The 19,081-nt window shown below is 42.6% G+C and overlaps 1 protein-coding gene across 1 annotated transcript; it reads left to right on the top strand.

Moving 5' to 3' along the window:
* Positions 1-318: 318 nt before the first annotated feature.
* Positions 319-19,022, top strand: IFNLR1 (interferon lambda receptor 1). Its single transcript, XM_015887367.3, has 7 exons — positions 319-771; positions 2,913-3,030; positions 4,126-4,310; positions 6,793-6,941; positions 8,267-8,426; positions 9,319-9,434; positions 14,574-19,022. The coding sequence occupies exons 1-7, from the start codon at positions 708-710 to the stop codon at positions 15,399-15,401; spliced, it is 1,620 nt and encodes a 539-aa protein (XP_015742853.1). The 5' UTR covers positions 319-707; the 3' UTR covers positions 15,402-19,022.
* The last annotated feature ends 59 nt before the right edge of the window (positions 19,023-19,081 follow it).

The following is a 19,081-nucleotide window of genomic DNA, read 5'->3' on the forward strand; positions in this document are numbered from 1 at the left end:
TGGCTGGCTCTGCACAGCAAGCTAACCAAAACCCCCAGCCAGTCTTCTCTTTCCGCCCCAACCCTCCAGGTTCAGCTGGCTTGCCCGTTCCAACATGATAAATTTTGTTTAGGGGGTGAAGCAGGTTTCAAGCCTTGTGTTTGGTCCAGGACTTCTCATGGATTTTGAATGTGGCGTTCGAGAAAGGTGGTTCCCGTATTGATTCTGAAAAGGGTTTGAAAGGTTTTGGAAAGGGTGGTTTCCTGGTGCGGCTTCTGCTCCCATCTCCTGAGCGAGCAGCTTTGTGACTCGCATGCGTGGAAGAGAGGACGCATTTGCTCCAAGGGACGGGACGGTGCCAGGAGAAGCAAGAGACAATCAGTGGGGCTTTCCCACCGCCCCCACGAGAGCCGGGGCGAAGGTGTTTTCCAGCAGCGTGGGGTCTTTTCTTTCAATAAAGGTTATTAAAGATGTTACCAGGAGCATAAAAACGAACACAAACGAATAAAGAGTCAAACGGGCCGAGAAAGAAAAGAAGAAGGAAGAAGGAAGGAAAAGTGTCCAAAGAGAGAACAAAAAGAATAAGAAACAAGGCGGATGTGATCTTGATGCTGACCTCTAGGTGGCCACCATTCACGGGCACCAGGTTATGCCCGGGTGGCACATAGGAAGCTGTGAAGTGAAAGTAAGAAGCAAAGTGGGCAGAAAGAAAGTGGACTCGCTTCCGAATGTCTTCTCTGGAGGTCGGCATCGTGCTGCTGATGGTCATAGCGCCGTTCCAGCCAGTTCAAGGTACGATGTCTCCCCTCCCCTCCCTCTGGGTGGCTTGATTTCCCATTCCCAGTTACCCACGGTTTTCAGAAAATGCCACCAAGTCAAGAAGGAGTTTGCCTTTTCAAAGCCTCCCTGGATTCAGGGTGTAGCGATTTGCACTTGATGTGGGGAACAGGAAGGTGGGGGAGATTTCTCAGGCAAAGCCCACCGAGCGTCCATCTCCCCCGTTCAGAGTGGAAACGGGTGGTTTGGAATGGAAAGGAGGGAAATTTGGCTAAATATGGGAGAGGTGCAGGTGCTTCTGTGTGGGGCAGTGAGGAGTGGGGGGATTACAGTCCACCAGAGTAGGATCAAGGTCTTCGTGGGCCCTGAACCCTCTCATGATCTTTAACTGCTAAGATTGATTGATGGGTAAATATTTCATTGTATACAACAGTGTTTCTCAACCTTGGCAACTTTAAGATGTGTGGACTTCAACTCCCAGAATTCCCTGGCCAGCTATGCTGGCCAGGGAATTCTGGGAGTTGAAGTCCACACATCTTAAAGTTGCCAAGGTTGAGAAACACTGGTATATAATGTATAAAGCCCAGCAGGGTGGCAGAACTTGGCCCACTTTTTGTGTCTCTGTGTGCCTTTGAGTCACTGTTGACTCCTGGTGACTGTCTGGACTAGTCCCTGCAATTTTCTTGGCATGATTTCAGAAGTGATTTGCCATTGCCTCTTTCCTAGAGCTGAGAGAGAGGGACTGGCCCAAAGTCACCCAGCTGGTTTCCTGCCTCAGGCATGACTAGGACTCACAGTCTCCCCGTTTCTAGCCTGGTGCCTCAACCACTATACCAAACGGGCTCTCTAGCCTTGGCTGATCTTTAAAAAGTTAAGTAGAATCAGGCTTGGTTAGTACAGGGATGAGACACCACTAGGAGATCCCAGGACTAAACAGAAAAGAAGGCAATGTCAAAACACTTCTGTCAAGAAAATGGTATTGAGTTTTGTGTACCTTAAAGACGATTTATTTTCTCTATTTGTAGACTTCCCAGTCATAAGACTCGGGGTGGTGTCCGAAGGGGGCTTGTTCACTTCTGGACTGTATCAGTTCAGATGGTTGGACTGTAGTGGAGTCTCTGAGAACTAACTGCTTCTCCCAACCAAGAATTCTTCCCCCAACTGTGTGAGAGGAAGGGGTTGCACACTTCTTCCCTGACACACTTACTTTCTGTCCAAAGGGAATCTGTGTGATTCAGAGGAAGAGCATCCAGTGGTGTGTGCCTGTTTTGATCTCTTCCTACTTACAAAACCAAGCAATTGCATTCACGCAACTCACAAAGCTAGTTTAGCTTTAACTTTGATTTGTTTCTTGTTATGGCTTAGCCTATTGCGCAACCCCACCTCCTTGGTTACTTTAGGGTTTTTACGGATCCAGGAGTTAGATTGCTTGAATGACCAGGTTCAGTGTGTTGTGTGAATGCAGCCACTTGAATACAGTCTGAAGGAGGATACCTGGATGCAAGTTTTATTGCCTCCGGGGTGAAAGGGCCAGGGGCAGGTCAGCTGAAATTGGGAAACTCAGTTACGGGGAAAGAGTCATCCATAACAAACTGTGTTCATGTCGAAATGACATGGATGGTGTTGTCATCACACACAAAAAACAATTGTGCTTGTATCCAGACAACTGAGGCATGTGCGTAAGTCACATCATTTGCACACTGGCAATCTTGTGCTCATTGTTGGCCAACTTGTCCTCTTCCTGCTTTTTGAGTTGGACTAGGTCAGGAAACACCACGAAAAATACTAGAACTCAATTTTATTGATAGAGACTCATAACAGGAACTTGAAAGCCAGACAGTGTTTTCTCTCCCCTCCCTCTTATACGAAAGAGAGTCAAGGTGGGGCAATCTTGAGTTTCTTTCTCACACTTCCTTGTTTTCCCGGGCTAAGCTCCCGTACCTTCTTCAAGGCCACCTCTGCCTTCTTCTACACCCACAAACTAGGAAAGTGTCATTCCAAAAGGCAGGGCTGAGGAAAGTTCCTCGTTAGTTTATACCATGCGTGAATTGGGGGTGGGTGGGCAAGCTTGCTGTCCCCAAAATGCTCCACTGGACTGTATAATCCAGCCTTTTGACCCAAGAAGCAAGAAAACCTCTGGCTTTAATTTTTGACAGGTGAAGAGCTCCAGCCACCTCGTAACATTACCTTTGTGTCAAAGGATTACAGTCTGTTCGTGAAGTGGTTGCCTCCTGATGGCTCCCCCCCGGGAGTATCCTATACCGTCCTTTGGATGTGAGCATTGAAGGAAAGGGAAATGGGCTTTGGGGTCTGGGGGCTCCATGGGGAACATTGAAGCCATGTTGTGGGCATTCCCCCCCAATGGCTGCCATGTTGCAGTCCCCACCCATCTCAGAGGCACCAGGTCAGGTGGGCTGATGCACCACATACTACTGTATGGGACAGGACGTTGGCTGAATTCACTCACATGCTGCTAAACCATAATGAAGCATGTTTGATGCTGATTTGGGGTCCTGGGTGAACCGACAAATGGTGATTTGCCAATCACTTTATAGCTTAATGTGTTGTATGAACTCAGAGAAATGTGGTATTGTCAGCAAGCCGTTGTTAAGCAAACCGTAGCTTAACATACCAACTGTCTTGGATATTACTTCAGAGTAAGTAATGCAGTTCCCCATCTCTGGTAAAGCTCATACCACAGACCCCCCCTTTTTAAAATAAGAATCCATCTCTCTCTCTCTCTCTCTCTTCTATCATCTACCTTCTATTTATCTTCTGTCTTCTATCTATCTATCTATCTATCTATCTATCTATCTATCTATCTAGCTATCTATCATCTGTCTGTCTGTCTGTCTGTCTGTCTGTCTGTCTGTCTATCTATCTATCTATCTATCTATCTATCTATCTATCTATCTATCTTGCAAGTCTGAAAGTACTCCTCCTGTCCCTCACTTTTACTCTCTCAAAAACTAAGGAGGGTCCCTTCTGAGACGCTTTCTCCACTCCCACCCCTCCTTCAGACTCAAGATTTCATTTCTCCGACTGTTGCCTCAGCTGCGGCTCTTCCTCCTGTCTCCCAGGGTTATTCCCACGTACCATTACATGGGGGCAGAGGGTGTGCAGAGAATGGGTCAAACAAGTCAAGACGGTGGCCACAGCCATGTTCTGACCCTTGTAAAAAAGGGCAGGGCTTTGCTTGCATGGCTGTGGCCACCATCTTGACTTTTTTGACCCAATCATGGACACCCCCCCCAGTGGGCATTTCAGGCCCACCCTCTATCACCCTGCAGGGTTCGGTGGGGAAGGCAGAAATCACAGCATCTCGGGTGGATCCAAAGCATAGCTCATCCTTGTGGCTTCTTCTGGCAGGGAGTCTTTTGATGTTCAGTGGAAGGAAGTGCAGCCCTGCAGAAACATCACTGGCACCCTCTGCAACATCACTTGTGTGTTGCAAGAACCCAGCAACAGATACTGGGTCAGGGTGGAAGCTCAAAGTGGAACCCGGGCTGGATTCATCTCATCGGCAACTGAAACCGTAGATTACATCCTTCACGGTACGATGATCCTGTGGACGTAGCTCTCTCCCTACACGCCCCCCATCATCCTCCCAGGAAGCATGGAAGTGCAGAATGTGGTTGATCCATGCTAGCAATTTCTGAAAAGGAAAATGCTGCTTTCTTGCAGGTTTGCACAGGCAAGGGGAAAGAGCACTTAGCATAACTCTGATTAAGTTAGTTACTGAAGGGGCTCATTTTCTGGGTTTTGAAACACATGGCTTGGCTTCACATAATGCGATAAGCCACAAAAATGAGAGGAGGTTTAAATGAATCAGGTTTACCGTGGTGTGGGGATGGACCGCTGGGTTTATAACAGAACCACTTAAGGGGCTTCTGGGGATACAGCCTAAATGCTCAGATAGCCACGAAGAGTAAATGAAAATGGGTGAAGGATTTAGAGAGCTGTGGCTTAATGTGGAAGATGGAAAATCCAGTGGGATCCTTTGAAGCATCCAAGGGATACAGAAAGAAGAATATGGCCATGAGCCAAGGGTGCAAGATTCCTGGGTGGGAAAGGTGTTTTCAGATTATGGGAAATTGTCTCTCCATTTCTTGCTGTGGCTGCCCAAATTTAGCAGTGTAATTTTCAAGGGTCCAAAAGGGGGGTTGGGGTTACAAGTGTGGGGGTCACGTAGGTTGGCCACTGCTGCTTTACTTCACAACAATATTCCATTTTTATGCTCAGCCCATCCTAGCACAGTGTTGTGCAAACTTGGCCACTTTAAGATGAGTGGACTTCAAGATGAGTGGCTGGCTGGGGAATTCTGGGAGTTGAAGTTCACTCATCTTAAAGTGGCCAAGTTTGGACAACACTGTCCTAGCATGAATATAGAAAGGTTTTCTTAGTTCACCAGAGGAAGAGCCAGGCAACTGCTCAACCATTTTAAGTTACACCTATCACAGCTTCATTGCTGTAGGGCAGCTTCCCCAACCTGGTGTCCTTCCACGTGTGTTAGACTACAGCTTCCATAATTCCCAGTTGTTTTGGCCAATGAGGCCATCAAACTGGAAAAAGTCTAGCCAAGAGCTGATGGTGAACAAAGTGAACGAAGTCCAGTGAGATAGAAGAGAGAGGACTGTGAGAAAGGTGCCATCCCACAGTTCTGGGGTCCAAACTGAAGCGCAGAGGTCAGACAGTTCATTGCAGTCTTCAGCCAGGACAAGAAGTGGGTCCCTAAGTGATCTGTAAGCACCTGTAAACCAATCTAGCTTAAGGAACCAAGAAATAACATTAAAGACCAAATTAAAATACATCTATAAGACAGCCTGACTGGGACTTATGAGAGAAATCCAAAAGAAGCCATCTATGTCTAGGCTATAAATAATATAGTATCTAAATTTACATAAAGTTTGATAATATCTAAAATTACTTAAGATACATCTGTGTGGCAGGAACTTGGCCAGTCCAGGTCTGGCGGATCTTCCGTGCTGCTGCACAAAACCTAGCTAGCTGTGCTGTGATAAATGGCAGCTTATCCATAAGAGCGTCTGGGCATAGGCCAAGTCTGGGTGATCAGGACATCTGCTGGAGGATAATCTAGAGGTCCGTCTTTGGAGAGAGCTAGTGCTCTTCAAAGGACTGAGAAAGTTGAACTAGAGGGAGGAAAGCCATGTGTATTAGGATACAGATAGCCCTCACTTAATGATGGTCATTGGGACCAGCAACTAAGTTGCAGTTGCAAAGCGTGACATCACGTGACTACACTGACTTATGACGGCAGTTGCAGCAGTTCTGGTTGTCGTTAAGCAAATCCTGCGCAGTTGTTAAGCGTGGTGTCATATGATTGCCATTTATGACCTCCTGCCGGTTTCCCCGTTGACTTTGTCAGAAGCCAGCAGTGAAGGTCACAAATGGCAATTGTGACTGTGGGACGCTGTGGCAGCCGCAACTTTGAGGACTGGCCATAAGTTTCCTCATTCAGCCCCATCGTAACTTCGAATGGTCACTGAACAAATGGACGTTAAGCAAGGACTACCTGTATACAAGCAGGGAAACGAGGCAGCAAGTCCATAGTGGGCTTTGAAGGGGAGCTTTTGCTAGACCTGGTAGCCAGTTGAAAGTCGTTTGATGGAAATGTGTCCAGTCCTTATTTCAGATGCAGCTCAAGAAAGAAATGAGAAGAGGGAGGTGTGATCACAAAAGAACTCCAAAGAGGAGGTTGCAAAAGTCAGTGCAAAAGTTGACCCGGTCATCAGCCTGGTGAAAGGAAAGAGAAGGAGCCAGTACAACAGGATAGATGGTAAAGGGCAGCCTTTCAACCTTATAGCAATTGTAGACCCAAAATTCCTGGTGGTAGGAATTCTGGGAGTTGTATTTCTACCTCATCTGGAAGGCAGCAGGCTAGAGAAGGTTAGTCTAAGGAAAATCTCGAGTTCTGCATTTAGATTATCCCAGGAAAGTCACCTGTTCTTTCCAGACATGAGTGCAACCCTCTTGCTTTGATAACTTGCCCTAACCACCTGCCTTATTTTTTTCCAGTGGAACTCGCTCCTCCAGTTCTCAGAGTAAAATATACCAGAAATATCTTTGGTGTGAACATTTCTTTCACCTATCCATTTTGTATGAAGCACATCTTTCAGGATCTGACATATGATTTGGAGATTTGGAAAGCTGGATCCAAGGCACGGGTGAGCCAGAGAATTTCTCCTCTTTCTTGGGTTTGTTTGGAAAATATTTATTACATTTGTATCCTGTCCTTCTTCCAAAGATCTTCAGTTGGAGATCTTCCTAAGACCCTTTTCACCATGACCCATGAAATAAAACACTGGATCATCTGCACATTCTTTGACTATATTTGCTATCTAACAATGAGGGTTTATTTTATTGTGAAGAGCTGTGTCTCCTTGCTCCTTTGATGGAACTTTCAAGAGGACTAAAAAATAAAGTGTCTTAATAAAGCAACAGTTAAATAAAATAAAATAAAAGGACAAGGACAGACCAGGGGTCGGTAGCCTGAAAGATAAATCTGTTGCCACACTAGGAGCCTAAGGGGTCAAAGCAGATTTTGGTAAATAGCAGTGTCTCACTCTTAAGGCACCAGCACTGGGGAGACCCTCTGTCCATTGCAGTCCATCTCCATTTGAAAAGCCACCTAGATGCCTTGTTCCTTGGACAGCAGTGTTAGGAAGGGCCACTCTGCCCAGGACCTCCTGGTTATCTGAGACAGAGTCTAGAGATTTCATTGACCAAAGTCAGACAAATTCACGAGCTTCCAGGGTTGAGAGAGCACTGGCTAAGAAGATAAGATATGTGGTCCAGAGACATATTTAAGATGGATGTTCTTGAAACATTCCCTTTGCCTCCCTTAATTCATCTAATGAAAATTCCTCTTAACTCAGCCTTCCCAAATATGATGCTGTCTAAGTATGTTAGGTTGGCACCTCCCAGAATTCCTAGGTTTTCCTGCTGGCTAGGAATTCTGGGAGTTATAGTTCTTGAACTTACGAAATCTTCATAACCTGTAGTTATTAAACTTTCATGCCTGGAGAACATGAAAAGAGCCTTGCTAGATCAGTCCAGCCTTCTGCATCCTTCAGGAGCCAACCAGATACATCTGAGAAACTCACAGGGAGGGCAGGAAAGGGATAGTCATCTTCCACCATTGCTCCCCAGCCATTGATGTCTAAAGTCTGCTGCCTTAATTCAGGAGTTAGGCAGATAGCCAGCAAGACTAGTCGCCCTTGATAGCCCAATGCTCCAGGAATATCTCCTTGTCAAGCCATTTGGAGACCATTCCACATATCAAGTGGCAATAATCCATAGTCCATCCACGTTCATCCCTCCTCCATTAAGTTGATGTGTGACTTGTTCTTAAAAATGTGGAAGAAGAAACTCAGGAAAGGAAAGTTGGACCCTTAGGGATGAGTGTCAGGTCTACTGTTCTCTGTCTATCTGCTGTGCTCCTTTGCCAGTATTCCTGTTGGGTTCAAGCCTGGGCTTGCTTATCTTTCAGATGAAATATGAGAACATGCACGAGCCTTCAGTGGACATCAGCACAACAAAGTGGCCCCATGGCAAATACTGCCTCCATGCCCGAACATCCTTCTTTAGAAATGGGGACAGGAAACGGAGCAATTTCTTGGCGCCCTTTTGCCTGTGGTTGCATGAAGAAGGTACAGGAGGAGTCAAAGATCTAGAGCTTAACTTCCCCAGTGACCTTGATTCAACACAGAAGATCCTTGCGTAGGATTGCAAACTTCCAGTTGTGTGCACCCATAGTCAATGCAATCCCATTAAAATATTGGGATTGGTCTTTTGATGTAGACAAGAAACAGATCAAAGAATCACAGAGGTCCGTGATGACTCTTCCTTCATTTCAAGACAGAGTCGCAGAGGTTCCCGCTTTTCCTTGCTTTTCACCAGCAGCTCCAGAGCACTAACTGCTATTTGGGTGCATTTCACAGCTTAGTCTCTCACTTCCCTTGCTTTGGGGGCAGAGCTCCTTTTCTTCTCCTTACCTATACAGGGAGTCCCTGAGCTAAGAACGTCCAGTTTACAGATGACCCATAGTTAAGAATGGAGCCAGTTGTAGCACCATCTGAGTTAAATACACAATGATTTGAGTTAAATACACAATGGTTCGAGTTCATTACACAATACTACTTATACAGTATTATACAATAATACGGTTCCAGCTTACGTACAAATTCGACTTAAGGACAGACAGCGGGAACAGAACTCGTTCTTAAACTGGGGGCTATCTGTACTGTCCTGCCCAACTATGTTAGCCACTGGATGCCTTTGTCGAGAGAATCCTGGTAACTGTAATATCTGTGTGGTTGGAGGGAGAGGTATAGTGCCCAAACAAGAACCCTTCTGGAGCTAACCTTGCTCCAGGCCACTAGTCCAGGTAGTGCCCAGTTTAAGAACAAATTCGAACCATTGTGTATTTAACTCGAATTTTGCTACAGTAGGCTCTGTTCTTAACTGTGGTTTGCCTGTAACCCGGGCACTCTTAATCTGGGGAATACCTATTTTGTAACTGCTCTTTTTTTTCTTTTGCAGCAAGAAAATGGGAACTTGTTGCCCTTCCTTTGCTAGCCGTATTGGTGACTGGTGTTGTGATGTTTCTCCTCTACTACAAAATCAAGAGCAAGCAAGTTGAGATGCCTTCAGCTTTGGTATGGGAAGTATGGAAGGTTTTTGAAAAGAGTATGGGGAAGTTAGACTCCCCTACCAATGTGCCTCTTTCCAGATGCGGAGGCTGCACTGATCTGAGATTGGTGCCGTGTCTGTATGTACCCATAATGCTGTGGGGCTTGCGCAGTTTTTCACAAACTAAGCCAATTCATTTTCCACTCAGAAGAAAACCTGGGAAGACAATTTTGCAGCATTTCTACAGGAGAAGTGGGGCAGGCAGTTTCCCGCTGGCAGGAATTCTTGTCTCCCAGCTCCTTAGAGTTCCTCCTCTTCCTGAAGTCAAGGCACTATGGTGTCTTGGTGTCTTCCTCCATATGCTTTCCGGTTGCTTTGAGTGATAGCTTTGTGGTTCCCCTAGACCAGGGTTTCTCAACCTTAGCAACTTTAAGATGTGCGGACTTCAACTCCCAGAATTCCCCAGCCCTTAGCATCTTTAAGATGTGTGGACTTCAACTCCCAGAATTCCCCAGCCAGCTTCTGGGAATTGAAGTCCACACATCTTAAAGTTGCTAAGATTGAGAAACCCTGCCCTAGACACTGGCTAATAAGGTTTTATTTTTAATTTTTTTCTCATTGCAGAAAGTATGTGTTGTGAGGAAAAAACAAGATTAGGTAGGCCACTGGCCAGCTGCTGTTTTTCACATTGCCCTTCCCCATTGGTCAACTGGAAGGACACTGAGTGGAGAGACAGACTGTAGCAATGACAGTCCTGGTTTGATAAACAAGGAACCGATGGCAAATACATTAATGTGGAAAATACGCCATGAAGATAAACTGTTGAGCAACAACTGTTCGATGCAGTTTGGGGAAGTGCTACTTGCTTAGAGCTCAATTATACTTTCTGTTGGACATGGTCATAGTTAAGATAAATATAGCAGCCTCAAAGCAGGTGCTTCTGAAAGAAGTACAAGAGAGCTAAGATGGGAAAGGAACCTAAAGGGAGTGACTAAGAAACTGCCAGACCCACCACTCTTCTTGGCCTAATGCCAACCTTCATCTGGTCAGTGCAAAACAAATAGCAGCTTCTGGGATTGATGGCAAGAGATTGTGACAGTCTGGCTCCAAAACATCTGGAAGGGCACCAGGTTGATAATCCCTGCTGATGAAACCATCTTCACAAAATTTGCTTGCCAGTCTCTTTGCAGAGAGCGCTGATGTTGGATAAGACCATTGATCAGCGATTCCTGCAAGCGTTGAGATGTTTGATATATTCTTTGATAGATATTGGCGTACATTATGGACAGATGTTTAATGTTATTCATGTGCAGTCACTCAGAGAGACCTTGTTCCCCACCTTGTGCCCTGACACCTTTTTAACTGGGGATGCTAATGTGGACCTAGAGATTTTCTTCATCTTAAACAGATGCAATCTCTCTGTGGAGGGTGAGCTTTGCTCATAGCAGTGGGATTCATAGCTGGTATTTAACAGTTGATGGTCTTGGATTAATGACATCTGATGGCACTTATGATTCTACTCTTGAAAGCATCTAGTTTCTATGCAAGATAAACTCACTGAGAGGTCCCCTCAAAGTCCCCCCCCCCACCCAGAGGGGACCTCCAGTGAGTTTATCCTAGATAGGAACCAGATTCATGGAGAATTCAGATTTCTCATGGTGCATTAAAAAGTGCAAACATCACTTTCCAATTAAAATGGGTCATTTTTAAAATCCAGCTATGAGCTTTAAATAGTTAACTGCATTCTCGTTGTTGAATATCAGCTGCTCTGTTTAAATTGTGCAACCGTTTAATCTTAGACTTGTTCCATTTCTTAAACGTGTTTCAGTAGCAATTTATATATATTCCTTAACAGATGTTCCGAGTTTCGTTTTATGAGCATTTCTTTTAGTCACATCTCTAAGTATGACATCTTTTTGTGGCTCTGTTTGAACTATACTACTTACATGAAGATACTGAAATCGGGGAGACATTTCAGAGAGAAATTCCTGAATTTTTACTCTTTTGCTGTATCTTCCTTACCAGTCATTCTAATGCTAATGAAAACAGAGAAGAGGGGACCACCTTGCTTCTCCCTTTTGTAATAATGCATTTTTGTGATAGAAATCCCTTTACAATTATCTTAGCGTCTTGTCCATTGCAAGTTCTCTATGTCCTTGAAAGCAAATCTGAGCACAATTCATCTTCTTCAGGATCATGACTATAAAAGTCAATTCCAAATTATCAAAAGCTTTCACTGGATCAAGAAAAATCATAGCCCCTTTCCCCTTTTTCTGATTAACATCATCCGTGGTTTTCAAAATACATCTGATATTTTCTCTCCTGTCTCTCTTTAGGACCAATCTACTCTGATCAGGGGGAATTGTGTTGACTAAAAGATTACCCAACCTCTTTGGAAGGATAGCTGTAAAGAATAGCCGTAAAAAGCTGGTAGTCTGTGTTCAATAAGGTGATAAGCCTATACAATTCTGAACAGATTGGGTTGTTCTTGTTATAAGGATATAAAAGGTTCCTGAAATGAAGAAGGAAGTTGTATCTCATACATATTCTGAATGAGGCTTTGTCAAAATTTCTTTTAAAGTCTTATAGCATGTTAAAAACCGATCTGGTCTTAGGGAACTATTCCCTTTTAACGTCTGTATCACATCCTTTATTTCATCTTCTGAAATTGGCTTAGTAAATAATTTCTTTTGCTGGTCTGTAAATTTTGTAATCTGTGTTGGATCCAAATATTCTTTACAGATCCAAATCTTTATTGGCATTAAAAGAGAGAACAGAAATACAAAAACGCTCATTGACTTATCGTAATATTAATCAAAGAGAAAGCCGTATTCATTGAGAGATTTGTTTAATATTCTTTAATCTTCTCCAAACTTGGTGTCTATTTTCCATATAGCTGAGAATAGTATTTAACAAACTGATTTCTCTTCTGAGCTCAATATATATATCTTACAATCCCAGATTGAAACGATAATTGTTTTCTTGTTTGCTAGGCCAACAATTTATCTGGTTTGTTACCTGTCTTGAAATATTTCTGCCTAACAAGAATGATCTTATCAATTATTTCCAAAAGATTTAGTTGGTTACAAATCACCTTAATCTTTTTGTTCTATAACCACGATTCTTGATTTTAATTATTTCAAATCATTGAACAATATATCTTTCTATTTTTGTATGGTTTTCTGATTGATGCCAAGGAAAAAAATAATTCTCTCATAAATGCTTTACTGGATTCTCGTAATGGATTCTTGATTTTTAGAGACATGAATCAGGTTGTTTTCCTAAATCTCGATAAATCGACTTCATACAAGTGAATAAATAAATGTCAGGAGTTGAATTAATTTGGAAAAACCTCTTTAACTCAAATTTTCACTTCAGTTTGATATCTTCTTGCAATAATAATAATAATCCACTCAATCTTCATCTTCTTACACCCCTTGAAGTTGGATTCACTCAATACTTAGGCCCAATTCCTGTGGGAACAGCCAGATCTTCAGAGCTCAAAAAAAAAGCTCTTATTTTTGAATAAATTTCATACAAACCTAAATAGATTTTATGAGAAGGAGAAAAATAAATATATTCTTTCTCTGAAGGACATTTATCTTTCTATGCATCTGAGAGAGGAATAATGACATGTAACCTGCAATGGTTTTTGGCAGATTACTAGAGCTCCTTTTGTATGAAGTCCATTTATCAAGATTTAGGAAAACAACCTGATTCATGTCTCTAAAAATCAAAACATCTGCAATTGCAAGAACATTGAAAAAGTGTTTCATAATGTTTTGTTTTATTATCATTTGGAACATAAATTGAAGCCATTGTAATTTTCCTTGTTCTTTTTGAAACCAAAAATCTGAAATAAAAACTGATTTTTTAATTATTTTTTAATTAAAAAATCCCTCTGCTAGATCTGAATCTGGTTTGCCAAGTTCCATGATAAGTTCCTAATATATATACAGTAGTTACTTGGTTTTTCTTTCTACATGAAGCCACACACTTTTGACTGACTTACATTCTAGCAAATTAACACTGTCTTTTTTTTAATATATGTCTCTTGAGGATATATTAGATGTCTGCATTTTCCTTATTTAGTTTTTTTTTTTAATCTTTTTCCCTTGGAATGGTCTATCCAATCCATTAATATTGGTTAGACTATTTTAATTTGATCCATGATGTCAGCTGTCAGTTAAATTTATGAAAAAAAAGTTGTTACCTGATCCAATTTTTGGCCTGACTGTTCTGAATTCTTGGCTTGTTCTATTAATGCTTAAAAATTCTTAGCATCTTAGCATCTTATGATGAATATATGAAGGCTCTGAACCATTGATAAAGACTTCCAGGCAAAACTGAGTGACCCACCTGTATTTAACCTATCGTTCTTGTAGACAAAGGTTTTTTTTTTTTAAAAAAAAATCACATCTCTGAGTTTCTTAAGTATATCTCAGGGAACATCTGGTAGAATTGCTATTATTTTGTCTCTAAAGGTGATGTTTTCCCTTTGTAATTGCAGTATTTCATCCATTGTCTTTAAACATGTGCATTGAATATATCTGTCACATGGTAAATGTCATCTTTATGATGTCCATTAGTTTACTTTCTTGAATTTCTAATTCTTCATCTACCGCTGTATCAAGATATTCTTTAAGTAATTTTTTTCCATTTCTCTCTAGAAGTCATCTGTTCCAAATCCTGGGGGTATCCCTCTGAACATTAAATTGTTTTTCAGTGATTCTGAATCTGCTATTTCTAGTCTGTCCTCCTTTATTTTTGTTGTTTGAGTTCTTTGTTCGGAAGATAATTCTTGATATTCTGTGTCTTTAATATGTTTATCCTCTTGTTTTAGCTTGGTTGCCAGCTTGAATGAATTCAGTGTAACTTCCAAATCTGGTTTTGTTGTTTGTTGAATTCGCTTTTACTTTCTTCCAAATTTCTAAATTTCAAGTCAAGTTTTTGATGTAGCTTATGCATATGTTCATTTGTGAGTAAGTCTGTGATCTACAGTAAGCAAACAAAGCACCAGCTTCTCCACAATCCTGCCGGTCTCCACCCATTCTTGTTAGCTGTTCTTCTTACCTCCTCTTTCTCAATTTTAGAAAATGAAATTGGATTCTCTCTCTCTCTCTCTCTCTCTCTCTCATTCCCCCCCGTCTCCCTCTCCAAATTAGGATTTTTCTAGGTATCAGCACCCAGTGAAAGTGCTGGAATTTGATGAAAGTGAATGGACCATGAAGAATGTCCAATTCATTCTGGAACAGAAAAGCACACCTGCCCACCAAGCATATTCCCCATCAACTCTTTCAGTGCATTCTTTATCAAGTGAAGATGAGGACAGCGATGATGATAGTAGCAGCCCTGTTCCTTACGCCAAAAGGCTTCGATTCCAGAAGAAAGACCAAAACTGCCCAACAGTTGACACGATTCCAAAAAGTCCTGACTCATCTGGATCTGGAAATTCTCAGCTAAATGGAGAAAGCTGGCCAGCTATAATGATGTCAGAGCCCTTTTTTACAGTAGAATGGATGACAAGGGGTCCTTCTTCTGAAATCTTAGAGAGGACCTTCCTTTCCAAGGACTCCATTATGGATGAACCAGTTATCTTTGCTGATGATTTTCCAGATGCTAGTAGAGAATGTCAGGAAGTCGCAAACAGAGATATAGACTTTTTGAATCAGTTAATATTCTCAGAAGGTCACAGCCTGAACTTTTCTACAGACTTGGAAATTAGGACTGGAGGAGTCCGATGCAGTGGCATTTGTGCAAGTCTAGAAAACTCACAGTCATCTCTTTGTAGTGAGCCCGAAGAACAGGTTATAGAAAAGAGAAGATGTGAAAATGACTCTAGCAATTGTGGGAGTCTCTGGGTAGAAGTACCTCACCTCAGCATGTCTTGTACAGACAGTGTGGAAAATGAAGAACTGGTTGAAAACAATACTCTGAAATCTACATGCCACAATTATCAACCCAAACAGATTCATTACACGTCAAGAACCTGATGTTAGTTACTGGTATGTATTCTAAGAGTAGAGAGAATCCTATAGTGTTTTTTCTAAAAGTCTTTCCAAGACCCAAGTGGTGAGATTTGCACTTTAAAAATCCAAGAAAAATTCACCCATACACGCACACACACACACATTTCATTTGATACAACATTCTTATTTCACTTTATAAAACAAGCAAAAAAAAAACCCCTACCTGGAGCTGTTTGGAATCAGATAATAACTAAAGGGACAAGTAGTACAGTTACATGGTGTTTCTAGTTTGTCATATTCTTACATTACATCCTAATTTAAAACAAAAAAAAAATCCGTAAGTGGAATTTCATTTGAAATTGAAATTGAAAATGGAAACAGCAGTTTTCATTGCTGATTTGGTCATGGAAATTGGAATTTTGCTATGGAAAATTGGAATTTGGTCATGGAAGATTGAGTGTTCTTTCCCAACTGAGTCCTGGGTAGCATCCTACAGACTAAGGAAGGACTCAGTATTGGGTCGTACAGCTTGAAAAGATCCATCCATGTTTCTCCATTTGTGAGCAGTTGGATAAGTTTCCCCCAACTACTTGAGTCTTTTTGAACCCTGAATTCCAATCTGGATCTTACTGAATCGTTCACAAGTCTCTCTCAGCGTACGCAGATTGGTTTAAGCATGCTGACACCAGGACGTGAACAAATAGCAATTCAGTCTGGGATCAAGACCAGAGAATAGAGAAGATTCTTGTGGATAAGCATTGCATTATCTGATCCAGTCCAAACTGGTCCTGTTCCCTTTAACTGAAAGTCCCCCTTCTTAGAATGAAGGAAGGGAGAAAGATAATGTCTTGCTCTTTAGAGAAAGTTCGTTCAACCTTGCCCTATGCCTTAACAACTTTGTCATCAACTCAATGCAAAGAGAAGAAAGCAGTGTTAGGTACGTTTTGTTACTGTGCAATTCTCTGCACGTTAACTTGGATCTAAGTTTATATTAAAATAATGGTGATAACTGTCCAGTACAGTATTCAAAGCCAAGAGCCACACTCAGGTCCTAAAATACTATGTTGTATATTTTGCAGGATGTGTTATATACATTCGTTTATATCTCATATTGAGACTGCCATTGTTGTGTTTCTCATTGGTTGGGACAGTGTTGTGCAAACTTGGCCACTTTGAGCGGACTTCAACTCCCAGAATTCCCCAGCCAGCATGGGGAATTGGCTGGGGAATTCTGGGAGTTGAAGTCCACTCATCTTAAAGTAGCCAAGTTTGGACAACACTGGGTTGGGACAACGAAATTCACGGGTTGCTGCATCGTGAGAGATTTTTGGCTGGCCACCCAGAAATTGCTTTAAACCAGGGAACTGAGAATCCACTTCGCTGCCTTCTTTGTAAAGCAGGTGTCTGCTCTGTCAAATTGATGTCCCAATTTTAAGTGAATTACCCGGATATAAAGGTACTGATTGGTTTAGAGGCAGGAGGAAAGATGATTGGGGTGGTTTCTCTTCACAACAAAAACTCCCTGCGCACCCCAGCATGGGGCTTTCCTTGGAGAGCACTTCTGCTTTGCAGCACCTCCTTGACTGACCACACCATACTTCATGGTCACGCGGTTATTCCAAGAGTGGGATACAAAGAAACCTCTGTGTCCTGTGTCTGCAGACAGCCTTCCTCTCCTATATGAGGGAGGCAAGAAAGATGAACTACTGTAGCCATCTCACACATCTTTTCAGAAGTGAGGTGGATTTATTTTATTTTTTTTGAGCAAGAATGCATTCTTAGCATTCTTTCCAAGATGTCTCCTCTCAGGGCAATGTAGTCTCGGCTAGATCCATGGGGGAAAGACTTTGCATTCCTATTCTCAGGATCTGGTAGGCCAGATGAGTGAATCCACCCAGTGCTTGAGTCAAATACAGTGGTACCTCGGGATACGAACGCCTCTACTAACGAACTTTTCAGGTTACGACCAGCTCCGGCCACAAAAATTTACCTCAATGTGCGAACTCCGCCTCGGGGTACGGTCATTTTTCCGCCCTGACACGTGGTCCGTGGCCATTTTTCCGCCCCTGACACGTGGTCCACGGCCATTTTTGCGCCCCTGACATGTGGTCTGCGGCCATTTTTCTGCCGCACAGCGCCCGGCCATTTTCCCGCCGCGTCGCACCGCGCCCGGCTATTTTCCCGCCCCTGACATGCGGTCCGTGGACGTTCAATTACCTTGAACCTTATGGGGAAATTTGCCTTGGGGTGCGACCAGATTCGGAGGGCGGAACGGATTAACCGGATTTACATTGAACCCTATGGGGAAATTTCCTTCGGGTTACGACCAACTCGGGATACACCCAGAGTCACGGAACGGATTAAGTTCGTATCCCGAGGTACCACTGTAGTTTGGGGAGCTGAGAGAAGGGATGGCAGAAGGAAATGCAGAGTCAATTATGTGGAGACAATGCTCCATTTTCTTCTTGTTTGCAGACTTCTTCATTTCCTCCTTCCTTCAAGGCTCTCAAGCTTTGTCAGGGGATGGCGGGATGTGAATTGATCCAGTTGATGTTAATTCCTGTGTTAACATCAGTGGTTACTATGATCAGTTTACAGTACGCTGGATGTTCTCTTAGTCATGTCTGAAGAGGAGATATACCTTGCTTATCTAAAGCTGCTTCTCAGCTTCTCTTTTAGTTCTTCCTCACCAAGCTGTGTGCATGGGAAATCGCCATCCTTACCTGTTGGGTGTCTTCTAGATGTTTGGATCTCCCACAGTTCCCCAGTTAACATGCCCAAGAGATTCAGAGGACCCCAGGTTGGAGAAGTGGCCTGTACGTACCTCATGGCATTTGAACAGGGTTTACTTAAGGGATTTCATTGCAATAAAGTTTTACATGCAGATATGTGTTTCAACTGTAACTCTTGAAATCCCTCTTTTTTGACAATGTTGACTCGCTTCAACAGAGCAACAGATTCTTTCCACATGAATTGGCTGGCAACTAGCCTTTCTCTCTTAAATGAGACAGTATTATTAACTTAACCAAACCTGAGGTCATTGATAAATAAGGTGGCAGCTAGGATTCAGGATGGACTTTCCAAATGTTGCTGCTGAATTGGGAGACGGAAGGTCCCTCCTTTGATGCATTTTGGGTACTTCATTCATAATTGGAGAAGATGATTGTGGGTGTGATCAAGCCAAGAGGACAGTCTATAGCAGTGTTTGTGAACCTTGGCAACTTTAAGATGGGTGGACTACAAATCCCAGAATTCCCCAGCCAGCATGGCTGGCTGGGGAATTCTGGGAGTTGAAGTCCACCCATCTTAAAGTTTGCCAAGGTTGACAAACACTGTAATACAGTGTTCATAACTGTAATCAAAGCCCTGCCCTTTTTAGATACGTGCAATGTAGGTGCTTCTGTAAATACCTACTTCATATTTTGTGCTCATGAATATAAATTTGTGAACAAACCAACACCGATCCAAACTTATCCTTCTAAAATGCATTTTAAAAAAAAGTCCAACACACGAAAGGGAGCTCTTTGAACATGCTGACATGGAACAAAAGAGTCATTATGTTTCTGGTGTTTCATTTACTTCTGTATGGCTTTCTTCTTTTTTGTGTATATATGCTTCAGTTAATTGTACTGTTTATAAATACAAATTTTAAAACATATGGGTGTGTTTGTATATATGTGTGTGTGTGCACAATATATATATAT

Source organism: Python bivittatus, unplaced genomic scaffold (assembly GCF_059951505.1).
Source record: "Python bivittatus isolate LINGU-HERP-01145 unplaced genomic scaffold, Pbiv_v1 ctg000250_np1212, whole genome shotgun sequence".
Lineage (NCBI taxonomy): Eukaryota > Metazoa > Chordata > Lepidosauria > Squamata > Pythonidae > Python > Python bivittatus.